Source organism: Lycorma delicatula, chromosome 11 (genome assembly GCF_047948215.1).
Source record: "Lycorma delicatula isolate Av1 chromosome 11, ASM4794821v1, whole genome shotgun sequence".
Lineage (NCBI taxonomy): Eukaryota > Metazoa > Arthropoda > Insecta > Hemiptera > Fulgoridae > Lycorma > Lycorma delicatula.
In genome coordinates, this window is record NC_134465.1 from 12704493 (window position 1) to 12725403 (window position 20911).

The window sequence follows — 20911 nt, forward strand, 5'->3', positions numbered from 1 at the left end:
GATAAAACTTTTTTAAAGTAAATATTCAATTTTTTATGATTATTTTAAAAACATCCGGTTCCCGTGAATGACCCTGTATATATATATATATATATATATATATATATATATATATTTCATAAATAAGTTATGAAAATTATTCAAATTAATAGTAAATTTTCTAATGCAATTCATTAGGTCAACAACCAAACAAACAAAATAACAAAAACAAAAGCAGAATACTCGACGTTTCGTCCAAAAAGTGGGACTTTATCAAGACAAACCACGAATGACAAAAAAACACCAGCACACTTACAACCCCCCCCCCCCCCCCAACCAAATCTAATAAAAACCAAAACCCCCACTACTGAAAATGTTATCATTTTCATAGATATTCCCATCACCATTCCAACGATAACATTAAGTTACCATCCAAAACAAAAAATACTAATCCTAAATTAAAAAACCAAAACTACACAAAATAAAACTAAAACCAACATAGATATATATAAACCAAGATATATATATATATATATATATATATATATAATACCGATAATGATGGGTTTATCAATCAAAATGCGTACCTAGTTGTAGATTTTTTTTTACTGTTCCTGAATCATTCTCTTAAGTTATTTTATTGGAATTCGTTTAATAAAACAAATAAAAGATAAATTCCTTTATCATAAACTATAACCTTTGATGCAATTTAATTGACAAAAATGAGGCAGTATATTTTTAAAATTCCATTGTATTATATTATACAATAAACACGTAATTTATTACGCAATATTGCATTTATAAAATTTAGAAAAAATCGCTTATTTGTTATGAAAAATTTTTGTATATACAATATATATTATAAAAATATTATTTAAATCTTAACCTTAATTACGAATTCAAGTAACGTATACAATTTTCGTCGATGTTTTTTTGTAAACATATTATAAATAAGCTGCATTTATATACGTTGGTCCCGCGTTGGATTAAACATAAATGATATTTTATTGCACTGAAAATATATTAAGAATATTTATTTAATAATTCAACAAGTCAGCCGTTAAAAAATTCCCTTTGCTTCAGTAAATTTCCCACCGGATCTTAGACGAATGCTTGCACTCTTGAACATTTGCGATACAATTCTAAGAATTACTATTAAAAAGGATTTGCAAATAAATAAAAATTATTAATTAAATACATAATTGGAATATTATTATTAAAAGATTATTATTAGAATAATTGTAATGTAGATTGATAGATTATACAAACTCGTGTGTAATATTTATGAAAAAGGGGAATTTCCGTCAGATTTCAAAAAAAGTGTTAAAGTCATGATACCAAAGAAAGCGGGGGCAGATAAATGTGAAGAATACAGAACAATTAGTTTAACTAGTCACGCATCAAAAATCTTAACTAGAATTATATACAAAAGAATTGAGAGGAGAGTGGAAGAAGTGTTAGGAGATCAATTTGGTTTCAGGAAAAGTATAGGGACAAGGGAAGCAATTTTAGGCCTTAGATTAATAGTAGAAGGAAGATTAAAGAAAAACAAACCGACATACTTGGCGTTTATAGACCTAGAAAAGGCATTCGATAACGTAGACTGGAATAAAATGTTCAGCATTTTAAAAAGGTTAGGGTTCAAATACAGAGATAGAAGAACAATTGCTAACATGTACAGGAACCAAACAGCAACAGTAATAATTGAAGAACATAAGAAAGAAGCCGTAATAAGAAAGGGAGTCCGACAAGGATGTTCCCTATCTCCGTTACTTTTTAATCTTTACATGGATCTAGCAGTTAATGATGTTAAAGAACAATTTAGATTCGGAGTAAAAGTACAAGCTGAAAAGATAAAGATGCTACGATTTGCTGATGATATAGTAATTCTAGCCGAGAGTAAAAAGGATTTATAAGAAACAATGAACGGCACAGATGAAGTCCTACGCAAGAACTATCGCATGAAAATAAACAAGAACAAAACAAAAGTAATGAAATGTAGTAGAAATAACAAAGATGGACCGCTGAATGTGAAAATAGGAGGAGAAAAGATTATGGAGGTAGAAGAATTTTGTTATTTGGGAGGTAGAATTACTAAAGATGGACGAAGCAGGAGCTATATAAAATGCCGAATAGCACAAGCGAAACGAGCCTTCAGTAAGAAATATAATTTGTTTACATCAAAAATTAATTTAAATGTCAGGAAAAGATTTTTGAAAGTATATGTTTGTAGTGTCGCTTTATATGGAAGAGAAACTTGGACGATCGGAGTATCTGAGAAGAAAAGATTAGAAGCTTTTGAAATGCGGTGCTATAGGAGAATGTTAAAAATCAGATGGGTGGATAAAGCGACAAATGAAGAGGTATTGCGACAAATAGATGAAGAAAGAAGCATTTGGAAAAATATAGTTAAAAGAAGAGACAGACTTATAGGCCACATACTAAGGCATCCTGGAATAGTCGCTGTAATATTGGAAGGACAGGTAGAAGGGAAAAATTGTGTAGGCAGGCCAAGTTCGGAATATGTAAAACAAATTGTTAGGGATGTAGGATGTAGAGGGTATACTGAAATGAAACGTCTAGCACTAGATAAGGAATCTTGGAGAGCTGCATCAAACCAGTCACATGACTGAAGACAAAAAAAAAAAATTGTAATGTTATTTTTTCATTTGAAATATGGGCCCATCTGTCTGGTCTAGCGGTTATCTAGTCGTCGCAAATCGGTTGTCTAACAGCTGATTTTCAAAGTCGCCATCCTGATTTCATTAGGCCCGGGTGAGAGGGGTTGCTCATTGTTCGTTAGTTGAACATATTGCAATGTACACAGTAAAATAAATTTAAAAAATGTTATAAAAATCTTAAATAAAAAATATGATCAAAATATACGGTGGTGCTACCGAGCGCCACGCAACGGTACTAACTTCTATAAAGGCTTCGAATCTTAGTAAAGCATATGATAAGTTTCGGTGCAGTGAGTCTACGTTGCAGTACGGTGTAGCACATCTAGAGAGAGCGTTTTGAAGCGTAAATTATGGATCGCGAACGACGCATTAACGTGAAGTTTTGTTTTTAAACTGCGAAAAAAGTGTTAAAAGAAATATTTGCGGTGGCCTCATGAAGGCGATTTACAAGCAGTTCGTCGAATTTCGTTACGGTTTTGAATCGGTTGAAGAACAGGACGCACTTCTTTCACATTAAAAAGCTAGAGAATGTCGGAGGAGTAGGATTCGATGAAACGGTCAACCGACTGTTACGAAAACTATGAATGTTTTAAGGGTTTATTACATAATTAAAGAAACGGTGTACTTAGAAAACGACTTGAAAAATAATTTTTTTCTCTATCGTGTGACAACATTGTGTATCACACATATCTTCTGGTAACGCAAATTTTATCAATTTAACATTTGTATCTGGCACCGTGCGATCGACTTCTGGCTTTTCTCCAAAGTAACAACGATCATGAAATGTAAAGAAAAATCAATTCAAGACATGAGGCACCCACGGCGACACAACTACAGATACTCTCGAAGAGGGCTTTCAAAAACCGCTTCATAAAATGGCCAGAACGGGATAAGTGTATTCGAAGAGAGGTGAGTGTTTTTAAGGGGGAACTAACGTTAGTGTACCTTTTACAGTAACGCATTCACCGTATTTTTATCATATTTTACTATCCGGTAGTTTTTCTTTCACACGATTAATTTATTTTGGGTAAATATCTATTTACAATGCTATATATTCTGATATGCGTAAATTTTTCTGAGGAGATATGAATTTTACAATCTTGTAAAAGTTATCGTTTAATCAAAAAACCAGCGCTATGTTATCATGATTGATTTATTAAAAAATCGTATTTAGGGCTGTGTCCCATTGCACACCCCTAAATACGATTTTTTTTTTTAATAAAGCGTGATTGAAGGATGGCAATAAAAATAAACTTATAATAGAACGAGATTAAAAGATAACTAAACTATTATTTATCAAAGTTTAGAAAGCATAGTTGACGCACAGGGATCCAGGAACGTGCAGGGGATACATTTTTGAACCGACGGGGTTGGTTTGTAACTAGCTATGACCGTTCTGTTGCGATACAACATCCTCTTCCCTTGTAATTATTATTTAACAGTGCCGACACAGGTAGAAAAACTACTGCGCATTTACGCAGGACGGCCGTACTAAGCGACAGGTGCTGCTATCTTAGTTTCATTTCCCTGCTACTAACGTTCCAAAACACGTCCTCTCGTTTTCGGTCAATCGCTACAACACGCAGCGATTAAATTTTGAATCGCGGAAAAATACATTCATCGTTGTCTGAAGCCGATGAAACTGTCGATTGAAGTGCTGTGAATAAGCGGGCGATAAAATTTCACGCATCAGAAATTACAAAAGTAAACGTTGAGGATAATCTTGCAGTAGCGACTGATAATAAGCACCGAAAGGAGATGGCTAAATCGACAGAAAATGACCATCGCATCTCTACCGAGATAAGCATATCGAAAGAACGAGTATGATACATTATTGCAGACTGGGCTGCCGTAAAATCTATTTACAGTGGGTGCCGTGTAAATCATAGAGGACACCAATGAAAGCCGTGTTGTGAACAGCTTCTGCATTATCGTTAGGTTGCTGGCTTCCTTAGATTCTTAGCCCTGCGGAGAATGGCTGAAGGGTTCTGATGCTGTTATAGTGTATAGATAGTATAGAAACCCGGGTGGGTAGGGGCCCACCTGGGTGCTTACTTCGCCAAGATAGGCGTTTTGGTATCGAGCCCCGGTTAGCTGAAATTTTTCTCTGTTAGGATTTGTGGAGAACTCTGTAATGAAACTACAGTGTGGAAGGAAGAGTGACTGAAGTAAATCAATTTCAGTAAATTTAATTGTAGGGCAAAATTGTCGTTGTTGCGATCAACACTTGTTTTGTCGGTATGAGGGTAGTATTTTTGGTGTTTAACAGGATGACTGCCATGAGACATCAAATGATGTCTCAGCCGGTGATCCATTATTGCTATAAGACATCATTTGATGTCTCAGTTTCGCAATCCATTACTGCTATGAGACATCAAATGATGTCTCAGTGTAATGTCACACTTAAGATGCAACATTATTGTTTATTTTTAATATTTTTTTGTATCAAATTATATATTATTTAAAAAATTAAATGCTGTGTATATGTTTGTGTTGTATGTAGCAGAGCAATTTTTCTTTGAATCTGAAATTAAAGAATGTTTTTTTTTGAAAATCACCAAATAAAAGCAAACTAACATAATTGAAAAGCGTAATAAAACGCAAATTAATTTTAGTTGTTTACTGACAAAGTGCTCTTAAAACTATTAAATTTAAATTTTACTTTAAACATGTCAATTCAAAGTATAATTATCAATAAAATGTGATTTTATTACAGAAGAGAGTGACTTTTAATAATTTATGTTAAATTCTGGAGTTGTAGAATTAAAAATAAATACAATCAGTTGTTAGTAAGTAAAAGATATTATAATTCAATTAAAATATGTTAAACAATCTGAGACAATCGGTGTCTCGTTATCCACGGTTGCTATGATACACAAATTGATGTCTCAACTTTATTTTTGAATATTTCAAAAAGGTAAAATCGGAGTCTAAAATTAGTAATAGGGTAACCAACCTTTATTAAAATTGGAAAGAAAAATTCCATCACTGGTGGATATTTTCAGCAAAATAAGTATAGCAGCCTTGGAAATGTCGCATTTTTCACAAATCTTTTGGTTTTCACACTGAAAACCGACCGTTCCTGAGATGTGTGGTTAATTGAACCCCGACCGCCAAAGTACACCGGTATCCACTGTTTAGTATTCAAATCCGTGTAAAAGCAACAATTTTTACTAGGAATTGATCAAGTAATGATCTGAGCTTAGTCTTTTTTTCCTGTTTAGCCTCTGGGAATTACCTTCAGGTATTACTTCAGAGGATGATATGTATGAATGTAAGTGAACTGTAGTCTTATACAGTCTCAGCTCGACCAGTTCTGAGATGTGCGGTTGATTGAAAACCCAACCACCGGTATCCACGATCTACTATTCAAATCCGTTTAAAAGTAATTGTCTTTACTAGGACCTGAACGCTGGAACTCTCGACTTCCAAATCAGCTGATTTGCAAAGACGCGTTCACCACTAGACCAACCCGGTGGGTCAAGCGCATAGTCTAATTGAAGTTAAATAAACGAAGAGTTTTTGCAAGAAACTTTCGATGCGGGGATCACGCTTCCGCGAATCGGTTAATTTGATAGCTGAGGATTGTAAGTTGCGATGGGTAGTCGCAGTTGGAAGAGGCCGTATAGGTTGGGTAAATACACTGATGAAAATATCTGTCGAGGCGTTTGCATCGGTGGCATCCTGGCAGTGGCCAAACCGATGACTGTGTTGCGTTATCAAATTTTAAGGGTCTAAAAAACTACCTCCGGTAAAGCCCTGATGGGCTTTACCAGAGAGGGTGGTGTGGCGACCGGGATCATCACAAGGTGGGTGTCTTCCCCTACGGAGGTTTGGATGTTATCGTAACGAGGTAGATGACTTCCTCTTCAATATTTTGACGACCGAGAAAATAAAATGACAATCATGAAACGCTGGCTTTATTAAACAAATTCAAAACACAACCCTCTGCAAAAAAAAATTTTCTTGACAGTGCTGCGGGTTTCCAAACGCGTGCACGATTTACTACTTGGAAGCCGGATCGCCTGTAAATTCTGTACGATACATATAGAAGTAAAAACACCTTAAGTGACGTGTGTATCGTGTTCGACAATCCGTGGAGTAAAGTTTAGCAACACGATAATGCTCGACCACACACACAGCATATAACCGCCGTGGTTTTTGTGAAATTGAAATCTGAACCCATTTATACCCTCCATATTCACTAGATTTGACGCCCTGAGATTTTCACTTCTTTCCACAATAGAAAAAGGATGTTAACGGTATTCATTTCACCACGGATGATGAACTGGAGGACGCGATGAAATCGTGGGCCAAGGAAAGACCGCCAGCATTCTTCGTCGACGGAATGAGAAAGGTCCAGGGTCGGGAAAAATGCGTATCTGCAAACGGTAACAACTCGGAAAAATAAATGTAAGTTTTTGTATCAAATACATTACATTTTTGCTATATTTGTTTCATTTGACTCTCTTTTTGACGTGAGTTATGAGCGACTGTACATTACATTTCAGCAATCCATCATATACGTTTACGTTTTCTAAACTTTGACGGATAATTTTTGCGCTGGTAAAAACGTACTCTAACGGACGTATTTATATATGTATAATATTAAAAATGCTGTCTGTTAACGGAGAATGCTCAATTGAATTCCATAATCGGCCAATGTCCTCGTCAACGCGGCAACGTTTTAGCCTCTCATCTGGAAATCCTGGGATAAAATCTAGATCAGTCTTAGTACTTTTCATACTTTAAAATATCGATTTATATTTCCACGTACAAGTTTCAAACCTATGTTGTGAATTAATACATATTTCTTTTAAATCAAATGTTTTTTTTTATACGAATTTTAATATACTATTCGTAAATTATTTATTAACAAAACATATTTCCCTGAATATTTTTAACAGACATAATATAAACAATGATTCACGCTCATTAATAACATAAAGTGCTATTTGAAAAGGTAAACAATCGTAATCATAATTATATATTGTGTGTGGTATACAAAGGTGTGAGTCATCAGTAAATAAAACATGTTTTTATATTACTTCATTTCTTGGTTATAACCAAAATTTCCTTTATCCATTCAGTATTAATTATCAGACATTTTTTATATTTACTTACCGCACAACCGCAATTAACTTTCCGTATTAAAGTTGCTTCAGCTTCTATTGTAATGAAATGGGAAATACCAGAACCGGTTACAAATAGAAATGACGATAGCTTATCATCCTGAACTGAATCCGATTGAAAAAAAAGTTAAATATTTTATTTTATTCGGTACATCATAATACGTACTACATAGATTACTTTAGGATCAGACAGGTGTTCTGATCTATGAAAAAAATAAGAAACAGCTACAATATTTGCCTGGATAGATTAAGGGAAACCTTCGTAAAACCTTGAGCAGCATCACAAAATGCACGATTCATAGAAAAATAAAAATAAGGTTTAATTAAAGTTTATATTAATTAATTAATTAAAATAGAAACACGTAAAATAATGTTTAGGTAAACACGTGAGGGCAAAAAATAAACGTGAAAACGTAGTTTTAGGACTTTTCAGTCGATCCGGAAAATCCTACAACTGTGAGTTGTTTCTGATTCAAGGCTTACACACACAACGTAATTTAAAATACTTATCATTTTATTTAAATATAATAGTTTTTCGTTCATTTAATACAATGATTTTAACTAAAGCGCGCGCGCCCTACATATTTAATTCGCGCGGGTGTGGCGATACTAGCGGCAAGATGGTCGGCACTAACTAAACTGATGTAATTTCACAACTTACATACAAAAAAATTTGCTTGTGCATTCAGCAGACTGGTGTAGCTGCGAGGCTTGACGCACCAGGTTCAGAGACAATCGGGCGATCGAATTCGAGACCCAGCCAGACCGAGTTACTTTTTTATACTTTAAATATTATACATTTCTCCGTAAGGAGTTGCCGTTCGCCCGTGCTTGCACGGGTGGACGGTATTGAAGTGCGGGGACTCTCGAGTCCCTGAGCTAAATGACTGAGTCCCGGCGGGGCCGTCCCCGTTAGAAGCGAAGCACAAAGAACCGAGTCCCGGTTGCTGGGTGATGGAGGACGGGAACGGCGTAGCCGGGCCTGGCATTTCCCTCGTCTGGCGAGTAGAGGCAAAGGCACCTCCCGGAACCGTGTTCATTATTATTTGGGGGTCTTTTTTATTAAATTTCAAACATATATCTTAAGTAACTGTGATGATTTTTCAATTTGATCGTTATAACCTATAAATCAGTAACAAACGCGTGTCGATTATGTGAATGATGTAAGTAATAAACCTTGAAATATTTCCAGATTAGATCTAAAATAATAATCTGTGTTATAGTGATGTACATGAAGACACGTTAAAGTAAAATGGATTAAAAGTGTATTTAAAAAAATGAAATTCCAAAAACCATTGGAATTTGCATCTAGATTAAAAGTAGGGATAATTATGTAAATCTTGTGGTTGTTTAAAAATATGTCTACTTTTCAAAAGTTTATTGTAAATTGATCATTAAAAATTATACTTATATTACGATGTAAAATTTGATGGAAAGAATAACAGCAGCTGTTGAAGCAATTCCTGCAGACATGCTCACGAGAGTGTGGAATGAGGTGAATTATCGGTTTGATGTGAGTAGGTGCTGTAAGCAGTGCTTATATTGATTTAGATTAAGAGGTAAAAAAACTTAGTTTCACTTCCATGTAATAAAATACATTTATTTGTAATTCATAATTAAAAAGTAAATTTAATGTAAAACCATGGAGTTTTTTGAACACTTTTTCTTTTTTTTTATTGAAATTATTTAAAAATTCAAAAAAAATATTGTTTGTCAGAGAAAATTTATTAATTGCATTTTAAATAAATTATAATAAAAATCAATTGGGTCAGTAAAAAAAAAAAAAAATCAGTAGAAAGAAACATTAAATGGGTCAGTAATTTTTTTAAATTATCAGGAAAAGGATATAAAACCACTTCCAGTTACCATTATAGGTATATCGTAACATAACTATTATGTATTGTATTGAGATACAGGAAAACAGTTTTCTGTTCTAACAGAGGTGAATTTTTTCCATGTAATTAAGTTCAGTTCTAACAGAGGTGACTATTGTTTTTAAGACAAAGGTGATAATTTTTACATTATAAGTATATTCACGATTACATTAATGAAAATAGGTACGCATAAAATATGAACAATGTGATAAAGAAAAAGTAAGCATTGACTACGAATATTATAAAGAAGGCATTTGAAATCTTAATAAAATAAGCGAATAAATGAAAACTGTAATATATATATCAGAGATAATGATGATATATTCATACATACACACACGCGCGCGCGCGCGCGCACACACACACACACACACACACACACACACACACACACACACACGTAGAGTGAAGCAAGGAAATATGATGGTTTTTAATTTATCACAAAATTGTTAATTTTTGCTGAAAAAAGCTTATTGGCAAATTCACCACTTGGGTGAAAATGAGGTTTATCAGTCATCAACAAGACAATGTTTTCATTTTCCACATAAAGTGATTACGTAGTGGATGCAAAATTCAGTCGCTGAAGGTAATTTGTTTCTTTTATCTTCTGCACAACCGCTTACTTGTATGGATGATAATGTAGTTCTTCATATTAAATTTGCCTCACCAAGCAATGGCTGATTTGAAGTTTCTCAACATGTCTCCGAGTACAGCGGCCTGGACTTCATAAACATGGTTGCTCTAACCTTTTCCACATTTTCTGGAGTATGTACTGTACGTGGAGGGCACCTGATGGTTTGTTTTTCTTCAGTGAGCATTCTGAACGAACATTATTAAGCTAATATAATATTGTGTTACAAGTGGTAACAAAGTCACGGTGGATATTAAATATGCGTCAAAACTCACACTGACTGTGGTCACTGATTTATCATTCTTCACAAACAGTCGCATGCAAAAACACAATGCTTTAACGTACACGACTGCATGATGCCGACTGAAAGTGAAATGCTATGAACAAAAGAACAGAATGTCCCCATCCGCCCTGCTTACCCACTCAAATTGGCCGAATAATATAAGTTTTAGAACCATCCTATTTCTCTGCTCCACCTGTATGATATATATATATATTACAACTGTGTCTTTTGATTTCTTACTGCAAATTTTAATATTTTCATTACATTTTATTTGTTTACAGAATGTAAAACTGCACTATGTTGAAAAAGGCGATCCCACTAAACCATTAATGATTATGTTACACGGATTCCCAGAATTCTGGTATTCATGGCGTCATCAAATAAAACAATTTTCAAAGGACTTTTGGTCAGTTATGTATATTTAAGTCTTTATTTAAGATATTCCCTAAACAAATTAAAAAAAAAGAAATTATTAGCATTATATAAGTAAATAATAAGTACCATCAACGTCCACCTTGGTAAATACGTTGTAATATATTTAGGTTATGCCAGCTTCTGTGATGCAAGTGGTAGTGTCTTGGCCTTTCATCTGGAGGTCCCACAGAATAAGAAAAGAATATATATATATTTTAATTTTAATAGATTATGGGATCATACTAATAGAATAATTATGTAATTTCATAGCCAACATAAAGAAAATCAAGGCAATAAGTACAGTGTTTATTATTTTCAATTATTTTTATTTTCTCAGGAAAAGTTAAGCATCATTTAATTTTCTCTTTTTTAAACAAAAAGTCAGTGTGAGAAAATGAATAAATAAATAAATTAAGTAAAAATCACCATAAATTTTAAGCTGTATGCAAATGACAATTGCTAATATTTTTTATGCTTGAAAAGTTAAGTTTAATTATTTATTTATTTATTCATTCTCTTATATATATAATTTCCCACACAAAAGGATACTAATTTATTTTTATACATTGGAAAACGAGAAAATACTAAAAAGCAATTTACAATAACTTTTTAACTTAAAATTTAAACTATATGACCATTTTGATAGTTTAACGATCATAATCATTGAATATATAAGAAATAATGTATAAAAAAGTAAATAAAAGAAATGATAATATTTACACAGTGATATTTAAAAAAGGTATTTCTACGGGCGTTTATAAAATAAAAATAAAGAAAATTCAGAAGTCAATTCCATAACTTTCCTGTCCTCATCGGTCAGGATGTAATTCAGTTTTGGAAAAACTGTGTGGCATAGCCAGCAAGTTTAATCACAAAATTAATTTACTAAATTAATTAGTTTAATCACAATTTTATGTTTTTAATTTTTGTAAAAGTTGGAGGCTCATGCAACAGCAGGCTTTTTTAATGATTAAAATTGAATAAATAAATAAATTGATTAAATAAATTAAAATTAATTTTTAAAAAAAAATTAAATTTTTTTAAATTTGGGAGCTCCCCATCAGGGGAGGGATATTAAGTTATCTTAATGACTTTAACACATTCAGATCATGGATACTGGTATTCTATGGCGATTGGGTTTCAATTAACCACATATCTCGGGTACAGTTGACTTTTTTTTTAATCACCATAAGGTAATACTTCAGAGGATGATATGTATGAATGTGCAATCTTGTACAGTCTCAGTTCGACCATTCCTGAGATGAGGGGTTAATTGAAACCCAACCACCAAAGAACACCGGTATCCACGATCTAGTATTCAAATCCATGTAAAAATATCTGGCTTTACTAGGACTTGAACGCTGTAACTCTCGACTTCCAAATCAGCTGATTTGACGTGTTAACTACTAGACCAAACCGATGGGTTAATTTCATAGACCTATATCATACATCTTGCCACTCTTTTAGTTTGGTTGTATTATATGATATGTTAAGTTTTTTGGTGAAATCTGTCAAAAAGAATTATAAAATATAATTTAAACAATTAAGGTGAAAATATTTTTTTTTAAATTAATTTTAAATAAAATAATATTATTGCAAACTTTAATCATTTAAAAACTAAATAAAATATAAATATTGTGATATTGAATATTAATATCGGCACCAATATATATATATATATTTTTATTTTTTTTTCATATGGAGTAGTGTCCAAGAATTATCTGAACAATTTGGATGTCTTATTAAAAAAAAAGTGATAGTGCTATCAGTGAATGGTTGGGCTCTCTTTAACGGGTAACTCAAAGTTTTCCTCTGCAAATACTACATAGCACTTCATACGTAACTGCATATGTCGTCAGTCGCTATGAATTCACAGATGAAAGCACTGTGTGTAGAGTAGATTATTGAACCAAAATACGACATAAAAGTTTGATGCAATTTTAGAACTCTGTATAACTTACAGCCTCCCTCTAGAACAAGTATTCGTGTATGGCGTGATAAATTTAAAGAAACTGGCAGTATTCAACATAAGTGCAGGCAAGCCTAGTACATCAGATGAAAAACAGACCATTCATCAGTCTTTTGTTCACAGACCTGGAAATTCAATTCTAAGTGCAGCGTACGAGTTAAATCTTCCGTGAACTACCGTTCATGATGTTTTGAAATGATTAAAATCGCGACATTATAAATTACAAATATTGCAGCACATTATACCACTAGTTCATACTGCTATAAAAGAATTTGCTGTGGAAATGATTGAAAGATTTGAAAGTGATAATTGTTAACTCTTAAATAAATGATTTTTTTTTCATTTTAAAAAATAAACATATAAAGCATATTATATTATTAAAATACCAAAAATTAGGGAAAAATATTTTTAAAATGGCATTTTTTATTAAAAAAAAATACTCTACGTACGTAGTAGAAATGCAACAACATGTATTAGAGGTCCTACATTTAATTCCTTATTAAAAGGCATGTTCCCTACTTACACTAAATGCTAACATAACACTGGAAGAAATAAGCTTACCTTCATTATTTTCTTGTAGATTATTTATTGGTTAATTAATTTTTATTGTTTTTAACAACACAGATTCATTTCAACTAGTTTTCTCAATAAATTATTTTATCACTTGATCACGAGATGCTTTTAAATTTTAACTTTTCAAAAGTGTCTCATATAGATCACTTTTTACTGTCTCAGAGCACTTATATTACTACGATTAAACTGCACTTTAATTACACACTTTATAATCACTCGAGAAAAGATTTCAGCCGGTTTTTCACCTTGGAATGCAAAAAACAGATCACTGAACGTTGCTCAACTAATGTGGAAACTTCAAGCAGCACGTTAAATGCAATATTTGAGGTTATAAACCAAACTATTTTTATTCCTCAGCTGTTCTCAGCTCATCCCAATGATGCCAATCCAATGTCGTGAAAGTGCAAAACTCCTCCTACAAATTGTTTCATTTCTACATCAATTTGTCTCTTTAATTATTGAATGTCCCTCTTATATATATATATATATATATATATATATATATATTTCACTTTCTTGTGGACACGATAACTGTCATAATTTTGCGTCAATCATTTTCAAATTGATACATAATAGACAACGACCTAAAATCCCTATCGAGTTCGCTAATGGGCAAAATTGGACCATGGTGGTGGAAATGGAGGGGGCTTTTTCGATAAAACAAAATATCTATAACGCTTTTATTAAGTAAAATATCAAACTCGTTTAAAGGTTCCTACTATTCTTTGAATGTGGGCCTTTTCTTTCTTTTTCCTGTTTAGCATCCCGTAATTACCGTTCAGGTAGATTATAAATTATTTGTGCTCTTTAACACTGTAGGGCCCGCATATAGATTTGATTATTATTCAGGAAAGGGAAGTGGTACAAGACTACCAGGGGAAAAAGATATTGGAACACAGTGGTAATATTGTGTCGTCTTTTCCTAAGAGTGCCAACCATATTTTGTACTTGGATAACTTATATTTCTATAAAATAAAACTATTTTAGCAAAACGTGGAATGTACTGACTGGGCACGTACTTCAAAATATACTACCAAATTGTAAATTACCGGATAAAAAAAGAGTTCATAAATATATATCTCGAAATAATTTATAAATGTAAGTCTTGTACAGTCTCAGTTATACCATACCTGAGATGTGTGGTTAATTGAAACCAAAACACCAAAGAACAAGGGTATCCACGATCTAGTATTCAAATCCGTATAAATATAACTGACATTACTAGGACTTGAACGCTGGAACTCTCTACTTCCAAATCATCTGATTTGGTAAGACTAGTTCACCACTAGACCAACCTGGTTGGTTTTGAATAAGAGCCTAAAACTTAATAAGGAATGTTTTTTGCTATAACCAACCATTGGCCCAGGGGGTGGAAAAATGGGTTTTTGAAGACAAAAAAATCATACTTCCTTTAATAGGCACAGCATCGAATCAGTTTAAAGTGATCCAAACATTACCTAAAACTTTTGTCTGAAACAATTTTTGATATGACCAACCCTTACGGTAAGGTATTAACAAAATTTTTCTGGAATTGTAAGAAGATGGGGCTTGTATGCTAAACATGAGAAACTTTTTTTCTCATGTAACCATTGTCGTGTTGTGTAAATTTGAAGTTTTTCGTTACTTTAAGATGGAAATCTTTTGTATCCCCTATTTGCACTGGTGAAATCTACCTCCACCTTTTTTGATTTTGTCAGTTGTTGAAGCCACGTTTGTTTAATAAACCGATTCATGTATCTTTGCAAAATTAAACAATGTCAGGTGCAGATTCACCACATGCTGTTGGTTTTATTAGCATTTAATAACCACAGCTATACTACTATTTAAGAGCAACATTAATAATTGTAAAGATACAATTAGAAACAGCTCAATGTTTAATTATAGTTAGTTAAAGAACATTAGCTACTGTAAGAGTTTTTACTTTATTGTGACTGTAACATGAAGAACAAATTGTAAAGGTAGAAAAAAATTGTTAATATGATTAATTTAATATTGCTATTTAAATATTTTTTTTATTTTTCTAATGTGTATATCTGTTCAACTAGTGAACAATAAGCAAACCCTCCCCATGGCCCAGTGAGATGAGGATGATATGTATTATTTGTAAATGAGGTGAAATCTTGTACAGACTCAGGTCGACCATTCCTGAGACATGTGGTTAATTGAACTCCAACCACCGAAGTACACCAGTAATTTGTCTAGTATTCAAATCCATATAAAAGCAATTTACTTTACTAGGATTTGAACCTTAGAACAATCGGCTTTGATAATCAGCTGTTAACAACTGATTTGGAAAAATTAATTTTCCATTAGACTAAGTCGATAGGCCTTTTTTTAAGTATTTAACAATGCACAATGGTATTTTTATTAACATTTAATTAAATTTAACTGCATAGGATAATTGCACCAGATCTACGGGGATATGGTGATTCTGAGAAACCAGCTGGAAGAAAGTATTATCAGATAAAATACCTTGTTGAAGATGTAAAAAATCTTATTAATGCTTTAGGTAAATATATATTTTTTATTTATTTTTTTTTTTTTTAATTACTATAATATCTAAGTAACATGACAGCACTTATATTACATTTACTGCTAGAATTTAAAAGTTGGATGCTTCTAATAGGATCCTAAAATTATAATTACCTACAAATAACAAGTATTAATGAACAGTAACAGTAATATAAAATTATCGTAACTTAACAAAATGTATAATCAATGTCAGGATGCTTTCATGGTTTTTGTATCAGGTTTGAATCAGATTGTAAATAATTTATAAATAAAGTAGAACTAATCAAGAAGGGAATGTAAAAGCTCCCTTATACAAATGAAAAACAACAAATATATTAAAATTCAAATAAAAGCCTGACTTCAAAAATTTGAGTTTATCAATTTTGGCTGTATCTTTACTTAAAATATTGCCAGGCTGGAATTAAGAAAGACAATCTGCTATCAGAGTAGCATACTCTGGACCAGAACTTACTCAGGACCAGGGTTAATAAATTGTTGGTAGCTGCTTTTAACCTCATGACTTGTAAAAGTCAATATTTAAATAAGGCTTAAAAAAAGACTTCTTTCAACTGACACTTTATCTTCTGACACATATTGTGTCAGATGGCTGAGACCAAGTTTATATATGGCCCATCCACTATAAAGTAAGTACATGACATACAAAAAGCACCAATCTAAGTGTCTCTCTTAATCATGATGTTCATTACATAGCCAGTCCCTACAATGAACAGAGAAAGTTTCATTCATACAGCTGAATGTCATATAAATGTCTGTAAAACTTGGCATGTTGATATGCAGCCATACATTTAATTAATGAAGCAGATTACAGGAAATAACTTCTTATCTTACTTTCGTTAGTAAGACATGGGACATGGCCGACATGGGATGCTTATTATTTTTGAGAATGCTTATGTAATTCTCAGAATGAATTGTAACTCACATTAGGTCATCTACAACCATTACGGTTGTAATAATTAACACCTATAACATGTTTGAAATTATGCTTTTGATTTCTAAATCATTGATTACATATAAAGATGTAATTTATATCTACTTTTAGCAATTTCATAAAACTAAATTCTTTGGTTTCTATTTTATTTTAATTAATTAATGAACATAACTTCAGGAAGCAATATTAAAATATTTGGTGTTACTTTTTGGAAAAACTTTTTTTTCTGTTTTATAAAAGCAAAGTTTTTCCTTTTGAGCTTTATTAATAAAACAACAACATAAAAAATTTGTTATATAATGGTCTGTGACATCTAATATTTAATTGTTTTATTTGTGTGTTTTTTGTTTTGTTTTTTTTTTTTAGAAACTAATACTAAATATTTTTGTATTTCAATCATTTCAGGACGTGAAAAAGCCACAATAGTAGCTCATGATTGGGGTGGCATAATTGCATGGTTCTTTGTCATGATTTACAGTCAAATGGTAGACAGTTATGTAATAATGAATGCACCACATCCCATTATATTTAGAAAATTTATTTCAACTAGTTTTACACAATTAAGGATGTCATGGTAATATAACTAGATGTAATTATATATTAGAATTAATTTTTTTTATTTGCTATTCAACTAGATTGAAGCATGTCTACAATCCTTTCTTTTCCAAAATATTTTTAAAATGGTTTGTTAATATATCTGCATTCCATTTGATATTTTGGATTCTAATCTGCTTCAGATTTGAAATTTTTCAAATACTTTGACTATTTTCTATACCACACTACCACTTTTAACTTTCATGCATATACAGTGAAAAAAAATGCTAGTATATTGTATTTTAGCCCCATCCAGAAACCCAACCTTTCATAAAATAATTGATCGGATGGATGCCTAATGGAAAGCTTGAACCCCTAATATCCATACCACTGTTAATCTCATTTCCAGTTCTGCTTCAGTTAGACAATTTCTCCACATCTCATCTACATTCAGTATCCTTTCTTTCCAGTCCAGAGTGTCTCGTGCATAATGGTTTTCACACTCACTGAATCCGTACTAGGGATATGGAAGACTAATAATAGGTAGTATACATTTGAATAGAATAATGGAAATTATGGTAGGCTTATGAGTTAGGCTTTAATATAATTTTTTTAAGTAATTGAAAAAATAATATGGTATTTTTTTTATCATTTCAATATAAATTAAAGAAAAAAAAAGGTTGAACTATATAAATTTGACAACCGTCACTGACTCATTCATTACAGATTATCCAGTTCCTGAATAAGTAAAAAGTTAAAATTTATCAGTTACTCGCAAGTCCAAAAAAAAGTAAAATGAATTTTCGATATAATATGAAATTAGTACGCTAAAATCCAACATAGCATATTCCAAAAACGTAATTTTTCAGATATCGCAAAAAATTATTTAGGAATTTTCTGAAGCAAATTTAAAAAAATTACATTGTTCTGATGTAATTTTTTTTAAATTAAAACAATAACAAAAATAGCAAAGTGATGATACTCTCGAAGACACCACAATTCACCAAGTACAATTAACGGCCCGACAGCCCATAATCCTTTTGAACAATCCTACTAAGCTTGTGCATCACAGAGACGGCATCCACCACTACTTGTTTAATATGTGCCTAAACAGCAACATTTCATCAAACAAAACACCTAGGTAATTTTGAACCCTAACTTGACTGATTACACAGACTTTATATTTAATGTGGGGGTTTCGACTGTATGGTAATTTGTCTGCTCCCTTCAGAAGCATATACTTTGTCTTGGCACAGAAATTTTTTAAATTTTGATTGTCCATTCAGCCTTCTGCAGCTGACAAGGCCACCTGCCAGTCCTTCCAGTTGTGGTCGTGAATTTTTTTTACCATGAACTGAAATAGACAGTCATCGGTGAAAGCCTGGGCCGTGACCCGTTCTGGGAATGTCAGTCTCAGAAATCCGTCAAAAAAGGTTCCACAGCAGGGGATTAGAATGAAACCTTGTGGGCTTCCCCTGGTTACAAATTTTTCCACAACTAGGCATGCGTCTTTGTGAACAGAGCCATGCAGATAGATAAATAGTCTCGGACCACGACCTGCAGGGCTTCAGGAACATTGCGACATTCCAAAACTCATAGAGGCTAGAACTCCAACACAAGGAAGGAAGTGATCATATCAATGCTTTCCATTCATATCGATGCTTCCCTGGAGCCGTTCCACAACCAGCCTTACCAGCAACTTACCGAGAGCCAGCAAGAGGCTGATGGGTTGATAACTGCTGACCTCACTAGGATCCCTTCCAGGTTTTAAGAGCACCCTCAACATAACCAGCTTCCAACAAGTGAGAAAGCAACCCCAGGTAAGGCACCCTGAGAACAATCTACCAAGTGACTCTTTTATGACAAGCAAAAGATGGTGAAAAAATCTGGGTCAAGTTGGTCAATCCTAGTAAATTTCTCATTGCCATTAGAGAAATCACCCAGTCTGTATCAACAGAATCCACAGCCTGCATGTCAGGAAAGGGTGTCCACCCACCCTAACGCCGATTCTGCTTCACCCTTCAGAGCATCTGGAAATAGAGTATCCAGAAATGCCTGGTAAGTTGCCACAGGTATTAAAATGTGGTCTTGGCCACCAAACCCACATCAGACACTAGACAGAATGTGCAATGGCTTTGGCCGGTAATATGATTTCACAAGCTGCCAGGGGCTGCCTACCCTGCATCTCGCGCATGTAGTCAACATTTGATTATATACATTTGGCACATGTCTTGCCAACATTTGAGTTTGGCTTCCTTGATGGCATGAACATATTTTCCATGTCCTTGCTGGTACATCTACCATGCGCTTGTGGAATTCCACAACCACATCATTGATGCTACTGCAGCGATGGTACTGTTTCCTAACCAGATGTAACCCTTGCACACAGCATGCTAAGGTCAGAGGACACCACTTTTTTCTAAGTCTCACTGCGAATAGCAGACGGTCCCTCAGATCATGTGAGCATCATATGATCCTTGGATCATATGATGTTTGATTCTAGCGTATCAAATATAAACCACCAGTAATTAGATAAGTTAAACTTACCATATTAATATCCAATAGTTGATATTCACAACCAAATTGACAAATTATAAAATGAATAGGTTTTAATGTATTTATGGAATTCAATAGCAACTGAAGATCCTGCAAAAATAGTATTGGATATTAATATGGTAAGTTTAACACTACCATCCATTCCCTGAAATGTGAATTTAGAAGTGGTCATCCAGACACAAAATGATTAAAATAAGCCTAAAAATTTGTTAAAAAGAGTTTAAGCAAAACATTATTAAATATTGTATTTATTTATCATTAAGTTATCAGTCATTTGACTGATTTGATATGATACTCTTCCTTGTTTTAGTTCAGTGGTAATTTTTTAATAACATAATTAAGTATAGTATTAATCAGTCACTAACTTGAGAGAATAAAATTTGATTCATAATTCCCTACAATGAAAAATTAGAACTAAAAATATAAGGTCTGTGTAGTGTTCTATATTTAATTAAAACAGTACTCATTTATGAAATGAAATCTCATTTATCTCTGAAATTATAGCAGTTTTAAAGGAAATCAATTGATTTCCTTTAAACAGGTTGTGAAGATGCTTTATGAAAATGGAGTCCTTTGTAGAGTGATTTATTGCAACTGTTACAGAATTTCATGAAATACGCATAGATTGAAACTATAATTATACAGAAAAAAGGTTTAAAGTTTATAATATGGGGTAAACCTTAATATTTCTCAATAAATTGTTAATAAGATAGATATGTTATATTGAATATAAGCATTTTCTTTTTGTAGTAAATACACCCTAACAATCTGACTTGAATGTTTAGAAGATTCTAACAAAGTTTCTCTTCTCTCCTCCCATTCATC

The 20911-nt window shown here is 32.7% G+C and overlaps 1 protein-coding gene and 1 long non-coding RNA gene across 4 annotated transcripts in view; one reads left to right on the forward strand and one right to left on the reverse strand.

Moving 5' to 3' along the window:
* Positions 1 to 13858, reverse strand: part of LOC142332455 (uncharacterized) — an 86966-nt gene extending 73108 nt beyond the window's left edge. The window contains exon 1 of the long non-coding RNA XR_012758305.1: positions 13525 to 13858. This is a non-coding gene — a long non-coding RNA (uncharacterized LOC142332455). The remainder of the gene's footprint in view (positions 1 to 13524) is intronic.
* The window catches only part of LOC142332452 (epoxide hydrolase 4-like), a 73294-nt gene that overhangs the window by 45074 nt on the left and 7309 nt on the right, over positions 1 to 20911 (forward strand). For 2 of the 3 annotated variants that reach the window (XM_075378898.1, XM_075378897.1), the window contains exons 2-4: positions 10862 to 10986; positions 15933 to 16045; positions 17402 to 17570. In XM_075378898.1, the coding sequence (XP_075235013.1) occupies positions 10862 to 10986; positions 15933 to 16045; positions 17402 to 17570 (407 nt within the window). Of the gene's footprint in view, positions 1 to 8836; positions 8956 to 10861; positions 10987 to 15932; positions 16046 to 17401; positions 17571 to 20911 lie in introns of those variants that run through there. The other variant, XM_075378899.1, reaches the window with a different exon arrangement.